This window comes from Aulonocara stuartgranti (assembly GCF_965226115.1).
Source record: "Aulonocara stuartgranti genome assembly, chromosome: 7".
NCBI lineage: Eukaryota > Metazoa > Chordata > Actinopteri > Cichliformes > Cichlidae > Aulonocara > Aulonocara stuartgranti.
In genome coordinates, this window is record NC_138945.1 from 19,215,001 (window position 1) to 19,241,466 (window position 26,466).

Below are 26,466 nucleotides of genomic sequence, written 5' to 3' on the forward strand. Positions count from 1 at the left end.
CATCCTCATCCTTACATACCTGACTGTAAAGAAAGACATGAGAATACACTCGCTGAAATGTTTTGACATTCAGATAAATCCCATGTGTGTTACTGTTATTTACTCCAAAGGTAAAGCTCTCCTGTGGCCTATGTAAAAGAAAGAAAGGTCACAATGCCTCTTAGGAGTGCCGGCACATCTTGTTTTGAAACTGTCTTTGTCAGGTCTTATGATACAGATTTAATTCACCAGGTGTTTAGGGCAGGGGTGAGCAATTCCAGGCCTCGAGGGCCGGTGTCCCTGCAGGTTTTAGATCTCACCTTGGGTCAACACACCTGAATCACATGATTAGTTCGTTACCAGGCCTCTGAAGAACTTCAGGACATGTTGAGGAGCTAATTTAGCCAATTAAATCAGCTGTGTTAGGTTCAAAAAACCTAAAACCTGCAGGGACACCGGTCCTTGAGGCCTGGAGTTGCCCACCCCTGGTTTGGGGTTTACCATTAACCTAAGCCAAGGCCTATAGAGGTGAACTGCCATTTTTGCTTGTGGTGTCTCTTTTCTGTGGATGCTGGTAATTTTCTATTTAAGTTTTTTTGTGTTATTCTGGCCTTTGTCCCCCTTGAAAAGTCCAGCCTTGTCATCTCCTCTTATTCCTCACCTGGGATCATTTTACTCCCATTTGGACCTTTGACTCATAACAATGTCATGCTTAAAAATCTGACACATACACAAAATGGACAAAAAACTGGGCTGACCAGAAGCCACATTACACCTACAGGAGCAGCTCAGTCATGGAAACTCATACCAGAAAGCTCCTGTTGCACAGGTTTTATGCTGATGTTAATGTGAAAGGAGGTTTGGGGTTCTGCAGAGCATTGGCACTTTTTATGCCCTGTTTGCATTACCGCTCAATGTTGTGGCTTTGCTCCGCTTTGCAATAACACTATTTACAGTCGATCTAGAGAGGGAAAAATATTACAAACTGACCTTTTGCAATAGCGACATACTATTACAGCACCACAATCAACTTCAGTGATCCCTTTAGAATGACCCATTCTTTCACAAAAGTTTCTAAAGGTGACTGAATGGCAGTACTCAGTACTTTTGTCCATATAGTGTAACTTACAAATTATTTTCTTTTTAAAAATAACACTCTAAAACTACTGGCCATTTCTGTACCTGGGTTCCTGTGCCACCTGCAGGGCTCTCAGGGCTTTCTCCACAGCTGCGGTCAGCATGGCATCATCCTGCAACATCTGAGTCAACACAGGACCTGGCAGCTCCAGTAACATGCCTGTAACACAGATCAAGCTAGACTTCAGGGCCAAGTTACAGCTTCACTTGCAAGTATTAAAACAAAACGACAAAAACATATATATATATATAATGTCATTAAACAAAAACTGAGGTACGCAGGTCCCCTAACCTGTGAGTTTTCCAGCATCCTCTTTGTGTTTGGAGGAAATCAGAGAGTACAGCTGCTCCCCAAGTGTCTCCAGATCTTCTTCTTCTTCCATGTTTGACTCTTCATCACAAGACCCTGACTTTACCTGCCATGCTAGAGCAGGCCGTGACCTTTAACTTATCAGGTTTTGACCTCAGATACATTTCTTGTTCACATCTTTCAATCACAGCAGCATAACGAAAACATCCACGAAATAAATCAAAATCGGCGTCCAGAAGTTGCGATTTTGTCTACAATCGCTCTCTTATTCGCCCTGCCTTTGCTCCTCGTTGGCTCGAGTTTGGAGCTAACATAACACTAATCGGTTTGGCGTTAAAACAGCTGATTATTATGTGTAAAATTTCAGGCGGGTGCCTGTAAACACCAGGCGCACATTAATGACGTGGACATACTTACTACGCTGAACGTATTCCTCCGCTCTTTCTATAAATAACTAGTACTAAACAAAATTACATTCAGTATTCAATACAGCATCAAATGCGTTAATAAAATGTACATATATATATATTAATTATTAGCTATATGTCATATAATTCAATAAAATATGGCTTTTGTCCCAAAATGCAATTTAAAAAGGTAGATGGGTGTGCGTAAGAATCTCAGCGAGAGGTTCCGTAAAGCGGTTTCCGCTCTCTCCGGTCCTTTCCTCCGCTAAAAGGTAACGTGGTCGCTTCGGTGGCTAAAAGCTGGTGATTAAAGTACATTTGTTTTCTTTCCCTAGTTGTTTTTGTGTTAATAAATGTAGGTATTATTCTTATGTTTGTTGTTATACACCTTGTGCGACAATAAATGTCCCTGTTGTATGTAGAAATGGAAAGATTAATCTTGTAAGCACCTCGCTCTGGTTAGGCCTCATCGTGCTCCTTCGGTTCCCCGGCCTGAACAGTGGCGCTAATGCTAGCAACCGCAGCTCTCTGTGTTTTCTGTACAGTCCTAACAGAATAGTAAAGTCTACGGTTCGCTATATTAGATGTTCGCCGTCTCATCGTTTCCCGTGTTAGTCCGTTCAAGTTGTGACGCTAAGCTAACACGTTTAGCTAATGTCAGAAAATGCATGCAAACATGTTAGACGCCTGTCAGGGTTTTTCGTCTTCCAGATTTTCAAGAAAAAACTTTCCCTCTTTTACACAGGTTCACCATGTCGTCCCATTTGCAGTGGATGGTCATCAGGAACTGCTCCAGCTTCCTCATCAAGAGGAACGGACAGACCTACAGCACTGTGAGTACAAAACCTGCTCTGAAGAACCTGACCAAACGTGCGATTACGCACCCAGAAAGTTTGCTTTAGTACTGAAACTGGGTTTGAGCAGTGATGTACAGTGTGGTATGGTAGGGACACAAATAACTTAGACTTAAAACACGGATCCCAGGCTTTGTACATTACCTTAACATACTAACAAAACATTGCAAGACAATCTGCTGTTAGTGTTTGAGAATTGCATATTAGCTGAGCTGACAGGATATGCCACATAGGCTTGGACTGTATCTGTGTTTGTGACATAATTCTGGCTAAAGATGTGAGATTAGTTGAAGGTGGCACTGGAAATGCTAGTTGGCTAGCATCCGTAAATATTTATATTGCTGAAGATCAAATTGTTGAGATTTTTAAATGTTCTGGTAATGTTTATTAAAATATACCACATTACCTCCCTAGCCTAACAGCAGGATCAGGCAAGATAATTAAATAAATGCATGCCAGTGATCTGAATGTCTTTGTTTTGTGACAGGAGCCCAACAACCTGAAGGCCAGGAACTCTTTCCGCTTCAATGGGTTGGTGCACAAGAAGACTGTAGGTGTGCAGCCTGCAGCCGACGGCAAGGGTGTCGTCGTAGTGCTGAAGAAGCGTGCAGGTAAATGAGTAATGCTGGTTCATTAACGTTTGAGTAATAGTATTGTCCAGACTCAGACTGGACAAACGATCCTCTCTTCAGTAACTTTAAGGAGTATTTGAACACAAATATTTCAAATGCTCCTTATGCATCAGGTAGCAGCAACGTTTATGTCATCTATGGATGCCTAATGAATTTCCATTAATGGGGGGGGGGGGGAAGGAAGTTGTTAAAATTTATAACTAGATACATTATTTTGTGTTGTACAGTGAGATATGACAAGGATGACAACTGCAGAAGTATTAGATTCTGCATATTGTGTATATCACAGTATACAGAAATGTGGTTTTCTTCTTGGAAAATCCATATTTTTGGATCATTGGATACATTGGATGCTCATTTTGTTCTCTTGATGCACAGGCCAGAACAAACCTGCCAACTCCTACGTCAAGGTCACCATCAACAAGAATTCCCGTGCCACCCTCAACAGCTTGAGGCACATCATTCGCAAGAACAAATACAGGAAGGACCTGCGTATGGTGAGCTTAATCTGTGGTTTTGGGGAGGCTGAAACTTTAAATAGCTGGCATTTTTGTTTGTGTCAAAGTTTAAGAACAACATTTACGTCTCATTTGTTTCCCCAGGCTGCCCTGCGTCGTGCCAGCGCTATCCTGAAGAGCCAGAAGCCTGTTGTGGTCAAAAAGAAGCGCACCAGGGCTGCCAAGACCGCATAAACTCATTCACATGATAAATAAATAAAAGGGTTTTTGTTTGGAAAAAACACTACAGTGTCCTGAGTCTTCAATTTTGAGCATGAGCTTCTTTAGATCAGTGATCTGCGCAGGTATCCGATGTGGTTATATTTTTAAAGCAGTGTTTGTGTCTGAGGAATTGATGCACATAAATGGATGTTTTTCTTCCCCACAATAATTTGTTTTTTCTCAAGTGATAATTCACTTCCACGAGTCCGAAAACAGTCCTGATGAGCTGTGTAGATGTATGGAAGCAGGAAAAAAAAGTTACATGTTACTTTTGACAGGTGTGCAGTTTCCTTGTGACGGCCATTAGTTTTGTCACAACTACAAATGTGGCAGTAAGTGGAAAATGGGCGAGTAAGACTGATTATCCAAGTTTCTGCCCATACATGACAGGCTTTAGCTTTAGATGCTGCTGCTACTGAGAGTTTACTTAAAAGCTACAATTGTGATTTTTAGATTGAAATTTGTTTCCAGTGTTTTGTATGTTAATGAATAGGGAGTACCTCCTCCCGAACTCCCTCCCCTGATGATCCGTTGTTATCATAGATCGTATTTGTATTTGAGGACGATCACACTGAAGCAATCTGCTTCTGCTACTGCACTTAGTGATACGGAAACATTGGATTGATTTAAAAGCAGCCCACTGGCAGCTTTCCACCCATGGCTTTGGAAAGAAAGAACCATTGTCACCCCCACCCCTGCCGTGTTTAAGCTGACAATATCTGCACCGACCATTTATTCCTGTCTTCACCTGTGACAAGGATCGCTGGGTTACTGTGAAGATGTGACAGAAGCTTTGTGCTGCAGTCGCTATGAGGACACTAAGGCTTTTGCTGGTAACCCTGACGCTGCTGGTGCTGGAAAGTCAGGGTTTTGAACTGCAGGATACGATCCATGCGCTGATAGAGGAGAACATCCACCTCCATGACCAGCTGGAGAACCTCACCAAGGCCCTCAGAGAGCTCAAACGGATGCTGTGGCTTCACTCAAATGGTACAGAGTCCTCTTTATGTTATCTGTAAATACAGGTGGGCAGGCTGAGCTTGGTTTTGGTTTTTAATAAAAAATAACTCAAAACGATGATGGTTAAGATGAAATAATAAAACGTTCCTTTGAGGAATTTATGTTCTTTAAATGAAAAATCCATAGTGCAAGAAAATAATTCAAATGGGAAATAAAATCTTCACGTTTGTGTGTTTAATTCTGATCCTTTTCTTTGTTACGAAAGACTTTTTTTATATCTTTAGTGTCTCCTACTCCATTTTTCACTGCACATATTCTTGTACACAAAAACAACATCTTTGAGCTGAAATGAGAGACAATTGCACAGAAGCTGATTTTGAGACAGTGTATGGGGATGAAATGTTGGCGTCCAAGGTCAAAACGGCTTTTCCCCTTTCATTTACTCCTCATGTTCTGTATGTTTTAATCCTCTCCCGGCTCTTTGTGTTAACTCGTGCACTCTCTGCATACACATTAGCACTTCAGGGCTCGATTAGGATGCAGGATGTTTTGCTTTTTTTTTCATATAGTCTGTGCTGTTCGCAGAATAAAAGATATTAACAGAGCAATTCTCTGTTTTTGATACAGACCCAGATCATCACCATGAACATCATGATGAAGATGTCCAGCATCTGTGGGACGAATGGTCAGAACATGGTGTGTATGTCTGCAGCTGGCTGAAACTACTCCCGTGACTTCACAGAGCTGTGCTCACTGCATTAGTTTGCATTGATTTCATGGCTGTGTGGACAGCAGAGGGTTAATGAGTTGCATTTTGGGATAAACCAGCTGCCTAATGCACACCCCAGCTGACAAAGTGTGACAGAATTTCTCCTTTCCTGGCAGGTATCAGTGCAGAAACCCACCTCCTGCTGGAAAACACCTTTTGTGGGCATGGCCTGCATGGCTCAGCAGCTCCTCTCCACGGACACGGAGCACACCTCATACGCCTGCTGATGCTGCTGCAGCTGCTGCTGATAATGATGAGATGCCTGTAGGCTGCAGCGGTCTGATGTCAGAAAAGTTGAGTCAACTCCTCATGGCCGCTGCAGGCTGTATTGTGCAATTTAATATGGTTGAACAGCGAGTGTCGATGCCACCGCTCTTCCTGTTCAGAGGAATTATTGAGCCGACAAGATTTGAAGAGTTGACCTGTCAATCCTGTGTACAAATCACCTCTGGGGAGGATTCACTGGAGCGAAAAGTTCATGTGGGTGTAGAAAGCAGACTGAGAGCAGGTTAAACACAGGGAGTTGCCTTACTTTTTAGCCATTTATTGTATTAATGAAATACAATAAATGTTTATAACTAAGCTGAACTCAGAAAGTTGGTTTTTGTAACTCTAAATGGAAATGCTGTGAACTTTACTGAAAAATAAAGCTAACTGCTAATTTTTTGTTTGCCTGAGTACAGCTAAAGCCACTTTACCTGCTATAAAATGAAACAATAATTCTTTCCAATTTAAAAAAAACTAAGTAATGAAATAGAAATAATTACTGAAATATCAATGAATTTATTTGAAAAGATGTAATAGATTATTTCCAATTTGAAATAGTTAATTACTGAAATGTGTAATTTATTATTTATTTACTTATTTAATTCATTTTGGCACTCTTGGCCCTCCAGTTTCAACAACACTAGTTATCACTCAGGTGTTTTCACCTTAAACACTTCTACCCCAACGCTTTACGTTGTTCACCAGTTCCTGTTTTAAAAACAATAAAATGTTAAAGCAGCCAAAGTCGTTCTTCAGTTGAACCACTTGGCAGTCATCTTGAAACGCCTCCAGGCACTTTTCTTTTACGCAATATGTAAATATCACCAGCACATTGGTAATTATTATTGCAATCACCTGATTACCTGTTTTTAAAAAATAAAATAGTTTGTTTACCTCTTTGCAAGTTCTGCTCCATCACAAGCTTGATAGAGGACTTTTAGAATTCATTTAGTTCAGGACACTTTTAGTGCCACCCCTTCTTTTTATAAAAGAAAGCACATCGAATTTAAATTCCTCACATAAAACATCCTGAATAATCAGGTCCCATCTTATCTTAAAGACCTCCCATGATGCAATGAGTGTTTCTTCTTCACTCACCTCTAATCGTTAGTTTTTACTAACCTCTGGCCCTCTTCCACAGTGTTTCTTTCATCCCGTCTCCCTCCCCTCACCCACTTGCAGCAGATGGCTGATTCAACCTGAGCCTGGAGGTTTCTTCCTGTTGAAAGGGAGTTTTTCCTTCCCACTGTCACCAAGTGATCGCTCATAACTGCTTGTTGGGGCTTGTCCTTCTAACATTGCAGGGTCTTTAACTTACAATATAAAGGCAGATTTTGGCACTACAAAAGTACAACTGAATTAAACTGAATAATGTTGATGATGCAGTTTAAACTTTACACAGATTCCAGCAAATAAAAAGACAACAAAATACCAAGTCCAAACACTTTACACTTTATTGTCCTGACTATTTGATATGGTGGAGCACATATAAAAGTTAGAAAATTAACTAATAGTTAGTTTGGCCCAAAGGTTTTCTATTCTACACAGTGAAGCACATGAATACACGGCAATGTGGTTTAACACAATAAATAGGTAAAGTTGTCAGCTCAAACAAAACGTAAAACATCTACAGTATTCTGAAACCCTCTGATAATGATATTTACACTCATCAAATAACTCATATTTACTATGGAATGATAGGATGAAATGCACTAAGTTGTGGTGTCTGCACTCACTTTTGGTTCTGCTTTAATGCTGGTTGTGTGTGGCTGCGTGAGTGGTGAGGTGTCAGTCAAGGCTCGCTCTGTTGCTACAGAGGGGCCACATCTGTGTACACAGTTTTCCCAAGCATATCATACATGTTAGAAGCTATGGCTCTAGTCTATATCAAGGTCAGAGTCCTCGTCGCTCACAGTGCTCTGTATGATGGCTCCGTTGCGAACCATCTTTGGGATGACGGGAGGTTTTTCGGGCAGCAAGCCGTACTCCCGCAGCAGGGCCTCCAGGTCTACGGCAAAGAAGTCTTCCCCGAGCTGATCTGTGAGCCGCACAAAGTTGCCGATCAGGTCCCCGGCTTTGTAAACGAGCAGAGCAGGCAGAGCGCTGTCTCTGAACAGTGCGCTGGTGCTGATGGCTGAGCTGCGCACGCTGCAGAACTTGACCAGCGGGTATTCCTGAGCTAGACACATCAGGCTGCCGCTCATGGCCTCGCAGCCCGGGACGTCCGGCTCGTAGATGTGGATCATGACCAGGGTGCTTTTGTCCTCTTTGTCTAAAGCCTCTAAGAACTCCTCCCCACTGTTTAGCTCGTAGACCTGCTCAAAACGCTTGCCGCGGCACAGCTGGCGCCGCATCTCTTCGATGCGCTGCATGCGGTAATGCTGGAGGAATTCTTCATCATCCTCTTCTTCCTGAAGCATGTTGTACTCCTGCATGGTCATCTGTGAAGCAGACAGGAATGAACACACAAAATCAGACGAGTGTGTGCAACACAATTCACACTTCTTTGTATTCTTTGAATATGAATCTACAGCCAGGAGAGAGTGGACTATGGACAAAAACTGGAATAAACTAGACCGAGTTTTATTCATTAAAGAAAAAAAGAAAAAGCACCTTGAGCCTATTGAGTATATGATGTATGTTGTTTGTTCCATCCACAAATACAATCAATGGTGCAGAGTCTAGAAAATAGAAGTTTTTTTGTTTTACCATGTTCACGCTGTCCTTGATAATCAGCTCTTTGCCTACATTCACCCCAGGAGGGATGCCACTGATCAGCAACAATAGGTCTGAGCTAAACGAGGGTTTTCAGAGGTCTTTCATGTGTCTTCTGTTAGTCTGATTTACTTACTTTGCCTTGGATTTTTTCCTGAAGTGCCTTCTGTTTCTCTTGGTCCTTTTCCTGGTCAAGGTTAGAGCGGCATGTCATCGACAGCTTCTTGATCAGTCTTTCCATCTCCTTCTTCTGCTCTTGTTTCTGCTCCACCTCAAGCTGCTTGTACTTCCTCCAGTCATTGATCACACCCTTGGGCCCTGACACAGAACAGCCACTGTTACCATAACACACTCTATATTCTTATGACACAGATGAAAGATCGATTAAAGTCAAACACAAGGATGGCTTAAAAATGAGGGAAGCTCCAAGGATTTTTAAAAAAAAAAGTTTCTGACATTTTTATTTGTCAAAAATAACCAGATAATTTATTTAGATGTCATTTGGGCTGCTGCCTTGTGACAAGGGATCAATTTTTTTTTCTTTCCTGTGAATGCACTACATCTGTTTGTACAACCTGTGTTCACAGCACTTCCATCTGCGCTGTAGTCTATCTCGGGTTCCGTGACTTCAGCATCCCTAATGGTCTTGTTCTCCCCATCCTCATCATCATTGTCGCTGCCTTCATCCTCACTGCTGCTGTAGTAATACTGCAGCTTCTCTCCCAGGATCTTGTCATCCAGAGTAGTCATGATGACGGCTCGCCTGTGGGAAGCAGTATGAACTAGTTTAATAATGAATAATAAGCACACAATACAACGACTCCGAGATATTAAAGACTTCTAACCTCACTGATAAAAATCTGGATAAATCGGATAAAAAACGCGTTCATTGCTTAATAGTCCAGTATAGTGCTGTATAATCCAGACAGATAAACACAGCTAGAAAAGGCTTATGTACATAAAGTGGGCCACACACTATACATAGCTTAGAGTAAGTGTGCCAGTTTATTAAACTTAAGCTAAGAGGCCTTTTGTGATGCACCGATCCGTAAGTAAGAGAGCCGGTGTGTACAGATGGGCAGACGGGGAGAGAGACATTCCTCACACTGCCCTCTTACTTATGACAGCATACACAATATGAGGCATGAATCGGGACTGTGCTGCTTTATTATTGTCCCAGCACAGCAGCTGACAGCGAAGATAACAGCTAACGAGAGTTGATCTGAGAGCCTCTGCCGATGTTGAGACAGATAGCTCAACCATTTACATTCACTATTGCTGTTGTTTCAGTACATGTGCCGTACTGAAAAGAAAATGGCGACAATCCAATTAGCTTGTTTATGTAAGAAGGACGCGGGCCGAACAGCTGGTGGGCTGGGTGTTTGTAGAAAGTAAGGTGGTTAGCATTAGCTACGTGGGTTAGCTACTTCTCCTATGCTGACTTCCTGGGAGTCCGCGGCAGCCATTACCCGAGATTGTGTTAAAACGAAGCCGACTCCTACATCATATATTGCATTAAAACGACACAATACATCCACTACTTGTAACCACCCGGCTTCTTACCTCAATTTAATAACCGACTCGCTGGCTGCCCGAGCTTAATCCACTAGTTCAGCCGCCTCAAGCCGCTCTTCCACACAAACGTGATGCCTTCAGGGTTCACTGACGTGTCTTAATAATGATTCGTGGGTAAAGAGAATCGGAATGAAGTCGAAACTGCAGCCAGTTTAAACTGCATCCTGTCTGTTATGTAGACACACTGAAACTCACCTCTCCGATAATTGTAACGAAACAATTTTACTTTCTATAGCTTTGCAAACAATTGCAGCACGCGAGTATTTAATTTACTTATAAGCTTAAAAATGACGTAATCAAGCAGTAGAAGATCCGAACTGCTTTCTAAATAGTTAGTTATGATACTGTTTCCATCCAAACTAATATGTCAACCCACTGTGGTGACACTGTAATATTTAGTTTTGACTTTATTGTGAGTTTGGACTTTACCGAGGGCGCCTAAAGACAACACATGAGGTGCGGGAAGTTGCTGGAAGATAAACTATGCAACTCCCTATTTCACCACTAGAGGGCATAAAGAGTGCTGCTATGGCTTCTACAATCAGTGCCAAGCTAAATATTTTGACTTTATCATTCCTTCTTCCTTTTAAATATTTTTCACAAAAGCTGTCTGAAATCAGTGAAAAGATACGGGTTTGCATTCCCATGTTTATATAAACGATTACACAATGCAAATCATCTGAAAAGACTAATAGCAGGTACATACAGACTGTATATGTGGTTTTTCCGGACATATATAATCCCATATGTATGTATGCAGAAGTGCATGTAGCAAGAACACATGTTTTAAACTATGAAGCAAGGGCAATTTAGTTATATGTGTATTTTAAACCACGCTGTGCACCCTGGTTATTAAAAAAAAAGAAAAGAAAGAAAGAAAAAAAGAAAACTTGCAGTTACATAGCACTGGGCAGGTCTCTCTCATCAGCTATCATTGGTGTTCAACTTTAAGCCAAAGAATACACTGGTTTTATGAGATGCAGTGGGTGAGTAATGTGGGTGGGGTACAAACAGTCATGAGAGATAATGATCATTGGGTCGTAAATAATGTTGAAGCCTGAGTACGTTTGAATGAATGGGCAGTTTTATTTCAGTCTTTATGCTGAGCTGCAATGAGATCTTTCAAAATAATTCTGCAGACAGTACAAACGTTTACTGATGGACAGTGCGAACAGGTATTGTGATCATTTCAGTCTTCGGACACAAGTTTTATTGACAAAAAAACATGTTTATTCCTCATGTATTTGTGTTCAAGTGTATGAGACAGTGAGCAAAATAAAGGAAAAGGCATATTTGATTTCATTCTGAGCTCTTGATTCCTGTGTGACTCTCCAGTGCTGTTCAAGCAAGCATTACTGATGTTTTCCAAGCAAACATCTGTAACACTAATTTTTTAAAATTGTTTTATTTAGCAGCCGCCTCTTTTACCTTCATATAATGATCTTATAAAAACAAAACAACCTTCTGATGTCTGCAAAGGTTATAGCTCATCAGTCTGCGCTCTGTCACCTTCTCGCCCGTGTTCTTGCTTCTCTTCTGCTGGTACTCTAAATGACACGTAAGGACACGTTCTGGTGTTTTGACACACCAGCTTCTTGAGTGTGGCAGAGTTTACTATTTCAAAGCCCACCTTTCCTCCAAAGGTGCTGGGCTTCCAGTATTCCGGAGAGCATATAGGGTTTCCCAGGAGGCCTTTAAGGGAGAAGGGGGCACCCATCTCCACCATGCTTTCTCCAAATATGGCCCCCGCTCGTGTTTTCTCCAACAACAAGCCGGGGTAAAATTCCAGTGCGTCAATGTCATCGTAGAGCTCTTCGAGGTCTCGTGCTATCTCCTCATTATCTGCAAAAAGTGACCAAATATGTCAAATAGGATGTTTATGAAGCAGGTCATCGACATCATTACAGTACAGATTTTTACAGATAATATTTGCAGGTTTTAAACCAATACTGCTGTAAGGCTGGCAGATCAGTTCAGCACATTAGTTTTGACAGGGAGGTTTTCTACAGAGCTCCTCCAATAGAGTGAGACACACTGCTGTGAAATTTCATGACCAGGTGATGAAGCCTTCCCCCGGCTTTGATTTTATTTTGTAGGCCTACTGCTGCTTCTTCAAGGGGTCCAATCAGCAGCTACTGAATTCACTGACTATGGCTTAAAACACCTCTTTCGTGGATTTTCAGGCTTTATGAACTATCACAGTCTTTCTCCATCTTCATCACGGAGTCACTGGAGTTGTAAGCTCTTTGAAAATCTCTCTATGTCAGGGAGCTGCATGATGTAAATCGGCACATGACTGTTTAAGGTGGACACTCAGTGGAGTTCGTGACATGTAAATAGAGATTCTGATGCAAATGCATCCCCTCGCTACCCTTCAGAGGACAGCAGTGGGAAGAAAATAACTTTGACAAAACCAGTGCTTTAAAAATTGCTCCAAAAAGAGAGCAGATGCCATTAATTCCAGGAGTGTCCGTCCAGCTGTTTGCGTGGACTTCTAAAATTTGTGCCATGTGAGCTAGACACAGAATCATTTGCCTTACCGGTGAATTCCCTGAATGACGTGTATGGCGTGAGGTTAAAGCGCTTCCTGTACTGGTTGAAAGACTGGAGGCGAAGTTCACGGGACTCCTTGATGGTCCCAACGGCTACTTTGGTGACCATCGCATTGATGTTGTGCCCACCGCCAATCTGTGGGTCAACGGTGGGAGAAGTAAGTAACCAATATGGAGTGACCTCAGTCAAAAGACATCCTGTGAGAAGTTAGGTACAAAGTGGCTTACTGCAGAAGTCTGCACAAGCCTCAGCTTATCAGTACGAAAACAAGCTGTCAGCGTGCGATCACTCGCAGAGTATGATAAAGCAAAACAGGAAAACTTTGTGTGACTGCCAGAAATCCTTAAACATGGATCACTGAATTGTGCAACACTTCAGTTGCTGATGGTTACAAAGCGAGTTATAAAACACAGACGTCCAAACAACTCTAACTTGTAAAAATGCACCATAACTGTGTGTTACAATTACACAACATGTGCCGTTTGCTACCTGCCCAACAATTTGCCTGGAGAAGGAATCCACGAGGGCCTCCACGCCGTAGTGCGTCAGAACAGACGTGTTGAAGAGAAACTGTTCGTATGACAGCTCGTCCCCATTTATTAAGAAGCTGTCGGGCATCAAAGGGTGCCAGTGGTAGAGCTGGCTGAACTCCAGAGCGATACGGTTGCCGTACTGGAAGGGAGAGCCGAACAGCAGGGTGGGATCGAACTTGAGTTGAAGCAGGTATCCGCTGAGGTGCTGCACGTAATCTTCTATCACGATTCGTATGGTCTCGCCTTCGAGAAGCAAAGGGATTAAAGAAAAATGCACCAAGCAGACAGTGGCTCGACCTCAAGTTAAACAAACAAAGTTTACCAAAAAAACAATACATAATTAAATGCAATAGTTTAGTGTAAAGAACAGGCTCTGGCTACACCTGTGCGGAATTCAGTGGTTGCTTAAGGCAAAAGACTGCTTGTTATTTCCCCAAATGATCACCACAGCAGATGTTTTTCAATTAGGCACAGATTTTATGCCAGATGTTATTCCTGATGCAACATTCACATTTATCTTGACTTGAGACCAGTACTAGAAGTACACCATCTTATGACCCACTTGAGGCTGGGTTTGAGTCTGTTCCCGACATCAAACTGAGGCTCTTTCCTGTGTAAGGCAAACGTATTAACCACTACACCTCGCAGATGCTGGTAAGGAGCAAGTCTGGCTCAAACTTTCAAAAAAGAAAAAAAAAGAAGTCATTTTTAAACCAAATTTAGTATAAAATCCAACATGTTTTGCTAAATTTTATTTAAACTAGTTAACTTGTTATTAGAAAAAGCAGTGAACTGTCACATGTCCTAGCCACTTGCACTAAACACTTGAAGTCTGCAATGCCAGGCTCACTGTTCCTTTTGAACTGTGTCTAACTCACCGATAATAATGAGCCGTGTGGTCTGGAAAAGCTGCTCATCGTCCCAGGTGGGATGCTCCGCTTTCAATATATCACAGACTCGGTTGTGCTCCCTCAGCCACAGCGTGGCGTACATTCCCAAACCAGGGAGAAGTCCATAGACTTCCTGACCGATAGCCATCTGAGCCTCAGCGGGGACTCCGGGAGGGTAGCTCATTCTAACAGATGCATCAGCGACACTGGGAGGGTACATCTCTCCATCAATTAACTGACCGGACAGAAAAAGAAAGAATGATGATACAAGTCACTGTCATCTGTAATTCACAATGTTAATGAAGATCAAGTATTTCATTTTAAAAAGAACTGCAGAACTGACAGTTGCGCTTCTAAATCAACATGTACACTCACTGGCTGCTTCATTAACTACACCCTGCTAGTACCAGGTTGGACCAATAGAACCAACAGAAGATGGGTAAGTAAGTAAGTAAGTAAGTAAAATTTATTTATATAGCACATTTCACAGATAAAAATCACAAAGTGCTTTACAGTAAGATCAGACATACAAGTTAAAATTAATTAAATTAGTTAAAAGCCCGTTTGTATAAAAATGTCTTCAGCTGCTTTTTAAAGGAGTCAGTAGAGTCTAGACAGCGTAAAGACAACGGCAGAGAGTTCCACAGCCTAGGTGCCAGTGCCTGAAAAGCCTGAGGTGATAAAGGGATGAACATACACAGCAACAATACTCAGGTAGGCTGTGGTGTTGAAATGATGCTCAGTTGGTTCTAAGTGGCCCAAAGTTTGCCAAGAAAAATATCCCTCACACCAGCAGCAGCCGTCGATACAAGCCAGGATCTGTCCATGTTTTCACAAAGCCTTGCTCTGAAATTGAGCACTCTTCTATTACTCAATTTTGGTGAGCCCACACGAACTGCAGGCATCCAAAACAAACAACCACGCCACGTTCAAAATGACTTACACCACCTTTTGCCCCCACCCTGATGCTCTCTTTGAACTTCAGCAGTTCAACATGTTGTTACAAACCGGGTTGAACACAAAAGGAGATGCACACAAATTCCACTTAAAAACATATTTATCTTAAATGAGGGAAACAAGGAGAGAACTTCAGCTAACCGTGGTGTGTGTAATCAGTACAATCAGTACAGTGCAATTGAGCTCGGAGGGTTTTTATCGAGCAGCACCACTGATTGGATGCAAGCTACTCCACTTCTCTGACATCTGCTGATGAGCCCTGCCACACAACGGGCTGAAATGAAAGCAGGCTGAAGTCGATTATCACGATGTCGGATGTCTGCAAGCAGTGATTGCAGCTATGTGATTGGCTGATTAGATCACTTAAGGGGCAGTTGAACAGGCGTCCCTAATAAAGCAGTCAGATATAAGTCTGCAAATGACTTTACCTGATATTTCAGCTTTCCATCTTTGAGAAGCCTGAGGTTTAGCTGACGATCCAGGCTGTCTCCATAAATGTGTCCTGCGTCCACCTGTTTGAGTTGCAGGAGAGAACGAAAAAAAGCATCAGAGGTGTAATTGTAAAAAGCCGCTGCTACTTCATCTGGAGTTACCCTCCAACTTCCACCAACCTCCAGCTTCATAATGTAAATTATACTGCTGAAATTTAACAAAAAGACAGAATCAAGACTAGAAGTTTCCCTCTGCTCTTATGCTATGTATATAACACTAACTCCTTAATAAAGCTAATGTGCTGCACACCAAAGATCAGGATGGACTGACCCCGTGGCCGACAGCCTTAGTGAAGCCGAGGCCCATGCGATTGAAGGTCTTAAAGAACTGGTGGGTGAAGTGCTGCGCGAAGAAGGCGAACATGAGGCTGGTGCGCTGGGGATCGGGTCGGAACGTCCTTCTCTTCAGAAGCCTCTCAACCAACACCTCAGGGTCAGGTAGCCCAGCCTTGCCTGAAGAGAAACACCACAGCATCACGCACCATACCGGGGGGGAAAAACACAGATACACCCGACTCAAGCCATAATACTGAAGCTCTGACACAGCTGACATGTTAAACTGCACTTCTGCGCAGTCCAAGGTCAAGATATGGATAAAAGCAATCCTTAAACTACACTCTTTGCATAAAAATGTGGATTTAAATTTGGAACTATGTGAGCATTTGTTGTCAGATGTTTAAATTTATACTCTTAATCAACAGAATCATCAACCATCATTTGACAAAGCACATTTAAATGAGCAATAGCAGACACTGGCCTCTTGGGGGCAGTATAACAAAAATAACAAGGGATTCTAAACCATGACTAGCAAAGTTTGATTCATGTTGAGTCATGTTTCAGTCCGCTTGTTGGGTGTCGATTTGGTATTCAATTTCTATCACACTCCCCTAATTACAAAATGTGGCTCCTTGGAAGCTAACCTTTCACCCCCAAAGGTGTGGGACAGTCCTTTGGCACCGGAGGCAGAAGTCGAGTATAGTAGCTCAGATTATAGTAGGATTCCCAGCTGAGGTAGTCATACTTGGAGTTGAAGGTTGGAGGGCTGGGAATTAAGTTTGACCTCACTGTTGGTACAAAAAAACAGATGTATTAGATACACAGAACGTGTAAAAAACATCCAGAATGAATTTCTCTACAATAAGTTTGCTGACTCTGGACCTGTTAACACCAGCCGCATGAGGACGTCCCGCAGGAAAGTGTGGTTGATGATGTCCCAGAGCCAGTGGAAGTGGGTGAGAATGTAGTGCACCACACCTGGGTTGGGCCTGAAAAACTGACGCACTCGGGTCCAAAGCTCGGCTGGAATGGCAGAACATCACGAGACACGGTCTTGTTATTACTGGAAGTCATGGCAACTGGGGATCTGGAAATCTACTCTAAATAACAAAGTCGTTATGTCATTATGGAGCAGAACACTTGGCAGGCATGGTCTTGCTTTTAAAACCAGGATCAAGACTTCTGAATTGCCACCCACACCTCTGGAGTCGGTGGATTACTGAATGACGTGAAATATAATGGCAGTTCTGTCTCATTATCGGCCTCCCTCGGGGCCCCAAAAACTCCAAGTTTACTGCGTCAGCTGGTTTTGCTGTAACACCTTAAAAATGTGCTTATGTTTAAACCAAAACATCAACATGAGAATCTTATTATGTGGTTTTAGGGCTACTCCACCAAAAATCTAGGGTTAATGACTTTGATTTTGATTACATCCACTACGGATTTGTAGATGTAATCAAATCCACACTATGCACCAAAGTAGGGTTGCGGTAGCATTAAAGTACAGAAGCAGCACAAATTACTGGGGTTTGGCTCGTTTTTGCTACTCTATCAGGTTAACCCAAGCCTAAGAATAATTATATGACATATGATGAGTAAAATGCTCATCTCAAGGCTTCAGAATGGGACTTCACATACAAATGGCTAATCTGAAGGTTGAAGGTTCGATCTCCGGCTGCTCCAGTCTGCCAAATATTGTTGGGCAGGATACTAACCCCAAGTTATTTTCCGATGCATCCATCAGAGTGTGAATGTGTGGTAGAGTATAGTACAGTCCATTTACCTTTAAACGATAACAAACTGAACACATTGTGAAAAAGGCTTAACACAAGCTGGAGAAAGCAGGACAATACAAGTTTTTGTGTCATACCACAGGCTTCTGATTTTATCAAAAGTGTATTATTAACAGGACAAATAAGTATTGGTGTATCATATTCCTATATATTCCTACTTGTTACAAAAAACCCTGAAAAAAGAAAGAGTGTAATTCCCAAAAATGTGAAACTGTTCCTTTCACTTGGCTGGTAGCTCCATAAAGACGTCATAATATTTTCTTTGGAGCTACATGAGCAATATGTGTGTCTATTCTGCGTTACACAACAAGTGAAAACATTGGTCTACATGTAACTCCTTTTCCTGTCCAATACTCCTTTCCTTCCTTTTCTTTCCTACTCCTGCTCCTATTGTCTTTTTCTTTCCATGTACAATCAAAGCAGTGATTAACTGTTATTACACTCAGTGTGCGAATGTCTGCCAAATACATAACAAATGACTGGGAACTACAGCATGTGAGGGTTCTTTGTTAATCCAGCTGCTCTCTTCTTGGCACTTCCCCACGCTCCTTCAATTTTCCCAAATACTTGTCTAGACAGACGTTTTAACGCTGACAGCCTGGGGCTATGAAATTAAACCATTTTTTTTTTCAAAACCCTTTGGTTTTATGTTAAGTTAAATAGTTGAAATTCCTAAAAGGTACAGCAATAAAAGAGGATATGAGCACCACTCTCACAGAGGAAAACGGACTTACGGACTGTGCAGTTTTCTCCGTAGTAGCCGGTACGAGTACAGTCACACTCATACTTGTCCTGACCATACCGGACGCACACACCCCAGTGCTGACAGGGGAAGGAACAGCATGGATTGACTGTGGAAAATAAAGAGAAAAGAAAACTCATGTGAAGATCATTTGGAAATACTTGAACGTCAGGTAGGCCGATTATATATGAAGCGGTGGCATGGAAATAAACTGAAAGAGAGATCAAATATTGAAGCGGCACCGGCACTTCCTGTGGTATTCCATGCAAAACCATCTGCCTTCGAGCAAGTTCAGACCGCTATTTGAAAATGCCCACGCAAAGAAAAGGAAAAGAATAAAAGAAAGCCTTAGAGCCAGACATGAAATCAGAGACAGATGGAATCTTAGACTGCACTACTGGAAACATGCTTTTATTTAAAAAATACCTCTGCAGATTAGGCAAGGTGAACAAGTTCTTGCTCCAAGCGCAACTTTTGTTCTTTACAGGAATTTTGTATTAATCACTGACACAATGTGAGAAAAAAGGCACCAGGTGTCACATCAACATAAATGTGACAGTCTTGGAAATTTGCTCTATACAGCACTAATCGTTGCTCAGGAAAGCATTCTGGAGAAGACCCACATAACTGGGTACTAAGTTTATTGTTGGAGTACTATTGCACATTTTACTCGATAACATAAAGCGTTACACTGTTACCTCCGCCGAGGAGGTTGTGCTTTTGGTAGCGTTTTGAGTTTTGGATAAAAGAAGTCTTAAATGAGTTCTGATAAAACTTTGTAAATGTGTAGAGCGCGCTCATGTTAACAATTTCTTACTGCCATTGTTTATATTGACCACATATAGGCAACGCGTTGGGAATGATGTATATGAGGATTATTACAGTTTTTATTCAAACATTTTGTCACATTTGACCTCAGATCTCACTTTTACATTTAGATATTTAAAGAAAGTTCAAGAGAAGGAGAATGAGCTGTCTTTTCACTCAGAAATATACAAGTTTCTCATGTCCAGTTATTTATAAATCATTATCTATTATCCATTACCTACTAACATATGTTAGTAACCATATGTTAAAAAAGAACAAAGAAATCAGAATGAATGAAATTAAAAGTAAATAGAGAGTCAGCTGCCCTGGTGGAGGTTTGTGCTCTCAAAGTGATTCTTGTACTTCTTTAACATGCAAGTTTGACCTTTGGGAAATATGCTCATTCGTACTTTGGCTAATAGACAGCTGAGTTGTTCTGTTCTGTTCTTCCCTGGCAGGTGTGTGTACATGGACAGTTGATTGTACCATGGATGCTTAGCTGTTCTTATTAAACTCCTTTGTAGTAAAATGAAGCTGGCACATGCAGTTTGATGGTAAACTATTTTCCACACATAGTCTGGATTACAGCCTCTAGTGACCCCTTGCGTGAATTTCCTGGGAAGAACTCAGTTTCAGAGCTTTCTGTTTCACGGCTGACACTCAGTTTGGCCAGAGCCACCACAACCAGCTGCTTTTTATACACAAGATTCTGTTTTGATTTAACATTACTTTTAACATTTAAAGTACTTATTGCTTGTCCCCTTGCAATCAGAAATCAATTCTTAATCAACCAATCATACAACTCATAGACTTATATATGAGATAAATGGAGGGTGTTAAATGTGAAGCCCGTGTACAAGTTTGTTAAACCTGCATCGTTTTTAACAGCCAGCAGCGGCTTTTCCTTTGGTTTCTTCCCATCTACCCAAAGAGTGCATAATGTGCTCCATTAGAAAGGATTCCTATGATAACAGATAATTTTCATTTTCATTTATTTATTTATTTCACACTTGGTCAACAGTTTCCACAGTTAGTTCTTTCAAACAAACCAACTACACTTTCTGTCAGTAAAGCACTGCAACCATGTGTGAAAAGGAGCAGGCAGAAGAATATATTCTTATTAAACCCTGCCCCCTATCTACAATCCAACTTATATTGCAAGTGGGCACCAAAAGTCAAGGAACAAACTAACATTAACACTTATTTCCAGTCCTAACTCAAACCAAACAACAAATTTACAATCAGAATATACCACTCCACATAGTAACAAGGAGAAAAGATAAGTAAATAAAATAAATGAAACAAAAAATAATGGATCCTTTTACTCCAATTTCATTCACATTCTTCATATTGAGTTATCGTTTTAGACATGTAACACTTTTTAAAACAATGTAAATTTATACAACTCTTTAAATTATAATGAAGAGAGTTCCACAGTTGTATACCCCTAACCGTTGGACTCATTAATCTTTGTGTAGTCCTAGCTAGCTGATGCTTAAAATAAAATTTCCTTCTGCTATCTTCTCCCCCCGAACACGTTAAAAATACTCTTTGTAACTTAGAAGGCAAAATATTACTTTTAGCCTTAAACATAATTAATAGTGTCTATAGTTTCACTAAATCTCCTAATTTTAATAATTTTGATTTTATAAATAATTTATTTGTATGTTCTCTATATTTAACGTTATGAATCATTCGTATCACTTTCTTCTGTAATAAGTTTAGAGGTTTTATAGTATTCTCATATGTATTTCCCCAAACTTCGACACAGTAACTAAAGTATTGAAAAACAATGAGAAATATAAAATGCGCATTGTTTTTTGGTCTAATAAATCTTTTACATTTCCCAAAATATAAATGTTTTTAACCATCTTCTTTCTAATATACTCAATATGTGATTTCCACGTCAAATTTTCATCTATTACACCCAAAAAGCGAAATTCAGTAACTCTTTCAATCAATTCTGCATTAATGGACATAATGACTTCTTCCTCCTTTACACGATTGCCATATATCATGAATTTCGTTTTTGTCAGATTCAAAGATAATTTATTTACATCAAACCATTTTTTAAATCTTAACATCTCAGAAGTCATAATTTCAACCAAATCTTTCAAATTCTCTCCAGAGCAATAAAAATTTGTGTCATCTGCAAATAAAATAAAATGTAACCTTTTTGATACTTCACAGATATCATTAATATATAAATTAAAAAGTTTAGGTCCTAAAATAGAACCTTGAGGAACCCCACATACAATCTTCAATCTTTCAGAGGTATTGCCGAGATAATGTACATATTTTCTAAATAACTCCTTAACCAAGTCAATGCCACACCTCTCACACCATAATTATACAATTTAGAAATCAAAATAAAATGTTGTAACGTGTCAAAAGCTTTTTTTTAAATCAACGAATACCCCAACTGTGTATTTATTATTATGGGTTGCAGATGAAATATTTTCAATGAAAGTCAACAATGCTAATGCCGTTGATCTATTTTTACAAAATCCAAATTGATTTTCATTTATTAGTTGGTTTTTTCAATAAAACTATCAAGTCTTGCGCAAAAAGTTTTTCAAGCACTTTTGAAAACTGTGACAAAATTAAGAGACACTGGCCTATAGTTGTTAAAACTATGCTTATCTCCTGATTTATATAAGGGTATCACTTTTGCCACTTTCATTCGATCAGGAAATACTCCTGATTATAACGAGAGATTAAAAATATAGCATAGAGGAATACTTATACAGTCTAAAGTCTTTTTAATTATAACCATGTCTATACCATCACAGTCAGTAGATTTTTTATTTCTAAAATTTTCTACAATTGCTACTTTTTCTTTTATGGTAATATCAGCTAAGAATATAGAATTAACCACTCTACTTTCTCCTTTCCAAACTTCATATTCTGGGTCGTCATTTTTTCTAATTAAATTTGCTAAAGTAGGTCCAACATTTACAAAAAAGGAATTAAATTCGTTTGCTACTTCAGTCTTATTATCGACAACTTGATTATTCTTAATAAAATAAATACACCGATCTGAGGGTGTGTTCTTGTTACCCAATACTTCTTTAAAAATATTCCAAATGCCCTCAATATTATTCTTGTTTTCCCTGAAAAAGTTTATTATAATAGTCTTTCTTGGCTTTCCTCAATATTAATACCAACTTATTTTTATAAACTTTATATTTCATTTCCGCATTCTTAGTTCCCTGTGTTATATAGTCCCTATATAAATTATTCTTCTTTTTACACGCATTTGCAAGACCCTTAGTTATCCAAGGTTTCAAATAAAAGATAATCGTACACTTCTTTACAAGTTTAATAAACCAGTGTGGGAAAAACCATCCGCATGAAAAGACCTTTGTTCTCGGACACACACAGAGAAGCAGAGTGAGGAGGAGGAGGTGGGTGGTGCTGGTGGGGGAGGTGGGTGTTGGTGGGGGATGGCGTCTAAACTACTGACGCGCAAGTTTCTGCATGCAAGTTCCGGGTGAGAGTAAATCCTGTTAATTTACATTATGATGACAGATAAGGCCGGCCAGGCATTCTTTCTCTCCAAGATCCATACACTGATAACCACAATTACATAACTCTTTAGATCAGTTCTTGGTACAGGGTTTCATTTATGCATTTTATTGGAACTGCAAGATAAACAACACATCCAAGCTCTTCTGAGTAAAAACAGTGCGGCATGGAACACTTCCTCGTGCACATGTGGATTCATGTCTCTCCAAGCCACCTCCTGGCCTCGATCCTCCACACTTAACAAATGTGTAACTACATCTGACAGCTGTGTAAACTGCATACACACTGCCTGAGAGGTCAGAAGAAGTTCAAATCTCTCTCGTTCTCAAATCTCTCACACACATCTTTTATCTTGCATAGACCTTCCAAAAAGCACTATTAAATTCAATGTAGACATAAATCACCAGGAGTGAGTTAGTCTATGGAGAAAGTTTTCTCCTGTGACTAGACATAAATCTCTGTGCGCGAGTCTTCCGTTGGAGACAATGAGCGTAAATATGTCATCCTGAAAAAATGTCATTCTGAAAAGGGCGGTGCTCAAAAGGTGGAGTCGGCATGAGAAATAAGTTAGAGCTGATCATGCTGCATTACGTGTGTAAGACATGAGAGATGGAAAAAGTGCCCACATGGGCCAGGCAGGAAATGCCTGGTCTCCTCAAGGGTCTTCAAAACGTATATCCAAGCACTTTGACAAATGATCCCGTGCTCAGTGTTGAAATCCTACCTTATATAGAAAAACATTAAGAAATACTCAGCCTGCACTTGAATTTAAATTAAAAGGAGTTCCAACAGCAGGCCTCCTTACTCGCGAATAATCTTTTCCTTAGTCTTCCAGCGGATGATGTCATGTTACTGTACCAGTGCCTGTCTTTATTATCGGGGTTAAACGAATGTGTAGCTGCTGGCAGCTTCACTCACATCACTCAGAAAAAAGCCCTGATATCAACCAGTGTTAGTCAAAACACAGGCTGCGTGTGTTTCTTGCTGCAGACTTTGCAGTTATTAAAGCAGCAAATGTTCCAAATAACAGGTAATGCTATAAGTCAGAGCATCAAACCCCACCAGTCCTCTTTACCTACCTGTGCTCGAGGTAACGTCATCACCCCGACACGCAGGCTCCCGCAGCAGCAACAAAAGCGCACAGGCTGATCCTAGGACAGAGGCTTCCCCACATGATTAAAAGTCAGTCAGTTTCGTGTCCAGCAGCTGAAACATCAAATCACCGAGCAGCACCTCTACGTAAAAGGCTCGATCTCTACTTACCTCTCATTCCAGCAGGAGTTTTTCATACCAACTCATATAACGGGTGGGAAGGTGCAGGGATCCAGATTTTGCAGGTAAACACAGGATCAGGAGTATGGAGACGATCCGGGTGTTGGGTCAGCGTGAAAGAGAAGCAAAACCAGCTATCCAACAGGTTACTCCTGTGTGTGAGCACAGCCAAGCTGCACTGCGCCTTTATGGCCCCCGGAGAGGGGAGAGAAAGAGCGACGGTGACTTGGAGCCAAGTGCGGGTTTCCCCGCTCTTTACCGCCTACTGCTGGTGATCAGTGGCCCTACTTCCTAAATACTGCCTAACTTTCTATTGCCATGTTCACTGTTTTAAGGTCTTCTAAGATTGTAAAGCCTTGTAAATCATGGAGCTAAATAGTTTTAGACGCTGTAATCGTTTCAATTTAATGTCTTTAATATTGGTTCATTTTTTTCTGGGTATAACGTAATAAAACATCACCCATTGCATTTCCATAAAAAAGACACAAAATGTTGTGGAGATATTTCAGTCTGGACTAACATGGCACACTAATAAGGACACTTCCCCTGCACTGAGAAGAACAATAAACTTTTCCAACTGGTTTCTTGGCAGGTGCTTTTTACATCCTGCCTCGGATGTTTGCTTGAGATGAGGGAAAAGCAGCCGTGGATAAACTCTCAGAGAGATAAGCCAAGGATTTAATGTCACCTCTGCCACTGGAGTTTATGAAAGTTCAGAGGAAGTCATGATGGCGCCATTAGAAGAAGTCAGGAAGTCAGATTAAGACAGAATCTCAGCCAAAATCCAGAAAACAACACATTACATAAAAGACATACCTGTCAGCTCATTGTATTAAAAGCTCACCTTTGCACAAAATCAATTTCTTCTATTCTCACCACCATGGGCCAGACCAAAGATTGTACATCTGCACAAGACTGGAATGGGCTGTAAGGCCAACAACAAGCTTGGGAAAAAGTGCTGTGGTCAGATGAAACCAAAATCAAACTCAACTCGAACAAGTCAAGCACGGAGGTGGAAAACGTTTGGCGTGTTTTTCTGCTAAGGTCGACTTCATCACACTGAAGGGCCAATAGACTGAGCCACGAGGCGGTTGCCAAGTGGCAGGAAAGAACCCTAAACTGTTTATAAAGTTTCTCAAGGGTTTCTCCACCAAATACTAAGTCATGTTTTGCTTGGGGATCAAATACTTATGCCACTCAATGTGACATATCAATCAATTTATAACTTTTATGTATTTTGTGTGTTTGTCTGTGTCAGAATATGACAGAAATAAGAATCGTCTCAGTTCCCTGATTCAACATTTGTCTGCTCTAAAACAACTGGCTGGAGAACATTAATAACTAGAAACATGGAGGTCCATTGTTTATTAAACCTTAACTCTTCTCCTGTCCACGCGAGCACTTTAAACCACTTCACACATGCCCTACAAAGTCTTAATAATAGCACTTGTAAGCGAATCCTTTTAGACATTTACATTCCCATGAGTCTTTGCAGTGCTGCAGCATTCACAGCATTCAACTGTATTTAAAAAGAAAGAAAAGCATTTTACTGTCAGTTTAAAGTGACTCGTTCATGCATCATTTTTGAATTAGGTTGTCTGATATATGCTAAGTCAGTGAGTGACTGTGCATTGGCCATGCGGCAGATTTACAAGTTAAAAATATGAAAGGACAACACAGTTTTCACAGAGGTGGAGGATTATTTTGCCAGTGCAAAGGAGAAACTCTGCCACAGCATCAGGAAGAATGTTGGGAATTACAGCTGCTGCAAAAGCCTTCGAGGCTTATCTGTGATTGAAGCCATCCTACCCCTACACACAAAGAGGCTGTAAATCAACTTGACAGACTGCCCGGTAGATTACATTTGTCAGCATACGCATGCATAAGCACAGGCAATTGGGAACAGTGCTGAAAGCAGCTCCCGAGGCTCTGGTGTTGTATCTGCAAAGTTTTTCTAAGAAGCTTTCCATCTTCTTAGAAAATGTTTGGATTTACTGGTAACAGGAATACTTTGAACATCCATCATCTCTATCTGGTAATCACCATATTCAGATTGTTGGTAATTTCATGTCTCAAGGAAACCTCTGTTGAGAAATCACCACATACTTCCTACCGCTTGTTTTCTCCACTGCGATGCCTCTTGGGGAATTTCCAACTCTGTATTTTGACTCATTTGTAAACAGACTTTCCTCTGAGAAATTTCTGCATTATTTATATTATTTAAATATTTAGACTTGTTTTGTCATTGAGGATGTTACACAGCAACTAATTGCTATTCGCCTTCCAGCTGCACTTATACT

General features: G+C 40.8%; 5 protein-coding genes across 8 annotated transcripts in view; 2 read left to right on the forward strand and 3 right to left on the reverse strand.

The window, feature by feature from the left end:
* LOC309711859 (uncharacterized protein) overlaps window positions 1-1,826 on the reverse strand; it is a 4,552-nt gene extending 2,726 nt beyond the window's left edge. The window contains exons 1-3 of the mRNA XM_082542372.1: window positions 1,409-1,826; window positions 1,162-1,276; window positions 1-23 (exon numbers count right to left, since the gene is read on the reverse strand). The exon at window positions 1-23 is cut by the window's left edge and continues 87 nt beyond it. Coding sequence (XP_082398498.1) covers window positions 1-23; window positions 1,162-1,276; window positions 1,409-1,499 — 229 coding nt within the window. The 5' untranslated portion in view covers window positions 1,500-1,826. The remainder of the gene's footprint in view (window positions 24-1,161; window positions 1,277-1,408) is intronic.
* Window positions 1,827-2,056: 230 nt separating this feature from the next.
* On the forward strand, window positions 2,057-4,060 carry rpl28 (ribosomal protein L28). 4 transcript variants are annotated; one of them, XM_082541822.1, is made up of 5 exons: window positions 2,057-2,105; window positions 2,579-2,666; window positions 3,175-3,298; window positions 3,698-3,816; window positions 3,922-4,060. In XM_082541822.1, the coding sequence occupies exons 2-5, from the start codon at window positions 2,586-2,588 to the stop codon at window positions 4,009-4,011; spliced, it is 414 nt and encodes a 137-aa protein (XP_082397948.1). In that variant the 5' UTR covers window positions 2,057-2,105; window positions 2,579-2,585; the 3' UTR covers window positions 4,012-4,060. The 4 variants fall into 4 exon arrangements, with proteins under 4 accessions (XP_082397948.1, XP_082397947.1, XP_082397946.1 ...); XM_082541821.1 differs by having other exon boundaries at window positions 2,092-2,136; XM_082541820.1 differs by having other exon boundaries at window positions 2,098-2,188.
* A 527-nt stretch (window positions 4,061-4,587) lies between these two features.
* On the forward strand, window positions 4,588-6,854 carry LOC309711525 (uncharacterized protein). Its single transcript, XM_082541911.1, has 3 exons — window positions 4,588-5,028; window positions 5,626-5,694; window positions 5,884-6,854. The coding sequence occupies exons 1-3, from the start codon at window positions 4,848-4,850 to the stop codon at window positions 6,033-6,035; spliced, it is 402 nt and encodes a 133-aa protein (XP_082398037.1). The 5' UTR covers window positions 4,588-4,847; the 3' UTR covers window positions 6,036-6,854.
* Window positions 6,855-7,470: 616 nt separating this feature from the next.
* pdcl (phosducin-like) lies at window positions 7,471-10,430 on the reverse strand. The gene is made up of 4 exons (XM_082539154.1): window positions 10,313-10,430; window positions 9,325-9,512; window positions 8,886-9,067; window positions 7,471-8,475 (listed from the first exon to the last, which is right to left on the reverse strand). The coding sequence occupies exons 2-4, from the start codon at window positions 9,497-9,499 to the stop codon at window positions 7,912-7,914; spliced, it is 921 nt and encodes a 306-aa protein (XP_082395280.1). The 5' UTR covers window positions 9,500-9,512; window positions 10,313-10,430; the 3' UTR covers window positions 7,471-7,911.
* A 524-nt stretch (window positions 10,431-10,954) lies between these two features.
* Window positions 10,955-24,405, reverse strand: LOC309710902 (prostaglandin G/H synthase 1-like). The gene is made up of 11 exons (XM_082540759.1): window positions 24,158-24,405; window positions 23,974-24,057; window positions 18,552-18,668; window positions 16,907-17,047; window positions 16,669-16,812; window positions 16,020-16,201; window positions 15,686-15,769; window positions 14,289-14,535; window positions 13,367-13,653; window positions 12,865-13,012; window positions 10,955-12,166 (listed from the first exon to the last, which is right to left on the reverse strand). The coding sequence occupies exons 1-11, from the start codon at window positions 24,162-24,164 to the stop codon at window positions 11,805-11,807; spliced, it is 1,803 nt and encodes a 600-aa protein (XP_082396885.1). The 5' UTR covers window positions 24,165-24,405; the 3' UTR covers window positions 10,955-11,804.
* Between the last annotated feature and the right edge of the window lie 2,061 nt (window positions 24,406-26,466).

Coding starts and splice junctions, on each gene's coding strand:
- pdcl (XM_082539154.1), bottom strand. CDS start 9,499: ATGACTACTCTGGATGACAAGATCCTGGGAGAGAAGCTGCAGTATTAC. Junction 9,068..9,324: donor TGGAAGTGCTGTGAACACAG/GTTGTACAAACA, acceptor GTTCTGTGTCAG/GGCCCAAGGGTGTGATCAAT. Junction 8,476..8,885: donor AGGAAAAAATCCAAGGCAAA/GTAAGTAAATCA, acceptor TCTGCTTCACAG/ATGACCATGCAGGAGTACAA.
- LOC309710902 (XM_082540759.1), bottom strand. Junction 15,770..16,019: donor CTAAGGCTGTCGGCCACGGG/GTCAGTCCATCC, acceptor CAACTCAAACAG/GTGGACGCAGGACACATTTA. Junction 13,013..13,366: donor CCAGGCAAATTGTTGGGCAG/GTAGCAAACGGC, acceptor GTTGACCCACAG/ATTGGCGGTGGGCACAACAT.
- LOC309711525 (XM_082541911.1), top strand. CDS start 4,848: ATGAGGACACTAAGGCTTTTGCTGGTAACCCTGACGCTGCTGGTGCTG. Junction 5,029..5,625: donor GCTGTGGCTTCACTCAAATG/GTACAGAGTCCT, acceptor TTTTTGATACAG/ACCCAGATCATCACCATGAA. Junction 5,695..5,883: donor GGACGAATGGTCAGAACATG/GTGTGTATGTCT, acceptor CTTTCCTGGCAG/GTATCAGTGCAGAAACCCAC.
- rpl28 (XM_082541820.1), top strand. Junction 2,667..3,174: donor ACGGACAGACCTACAGCACT/GTGAGTACAAAA, acceptor GTTTTGTGACAG/GAGCCCAACAACCTGAAGGC. Junction 3,817..3,921: donor ACAGGAAGGACCTGCGTATG/GTGAGCTTAATC, acceptor TTGTTTCCCCAG/GCTGCCCTGCGTCGTGCCAG.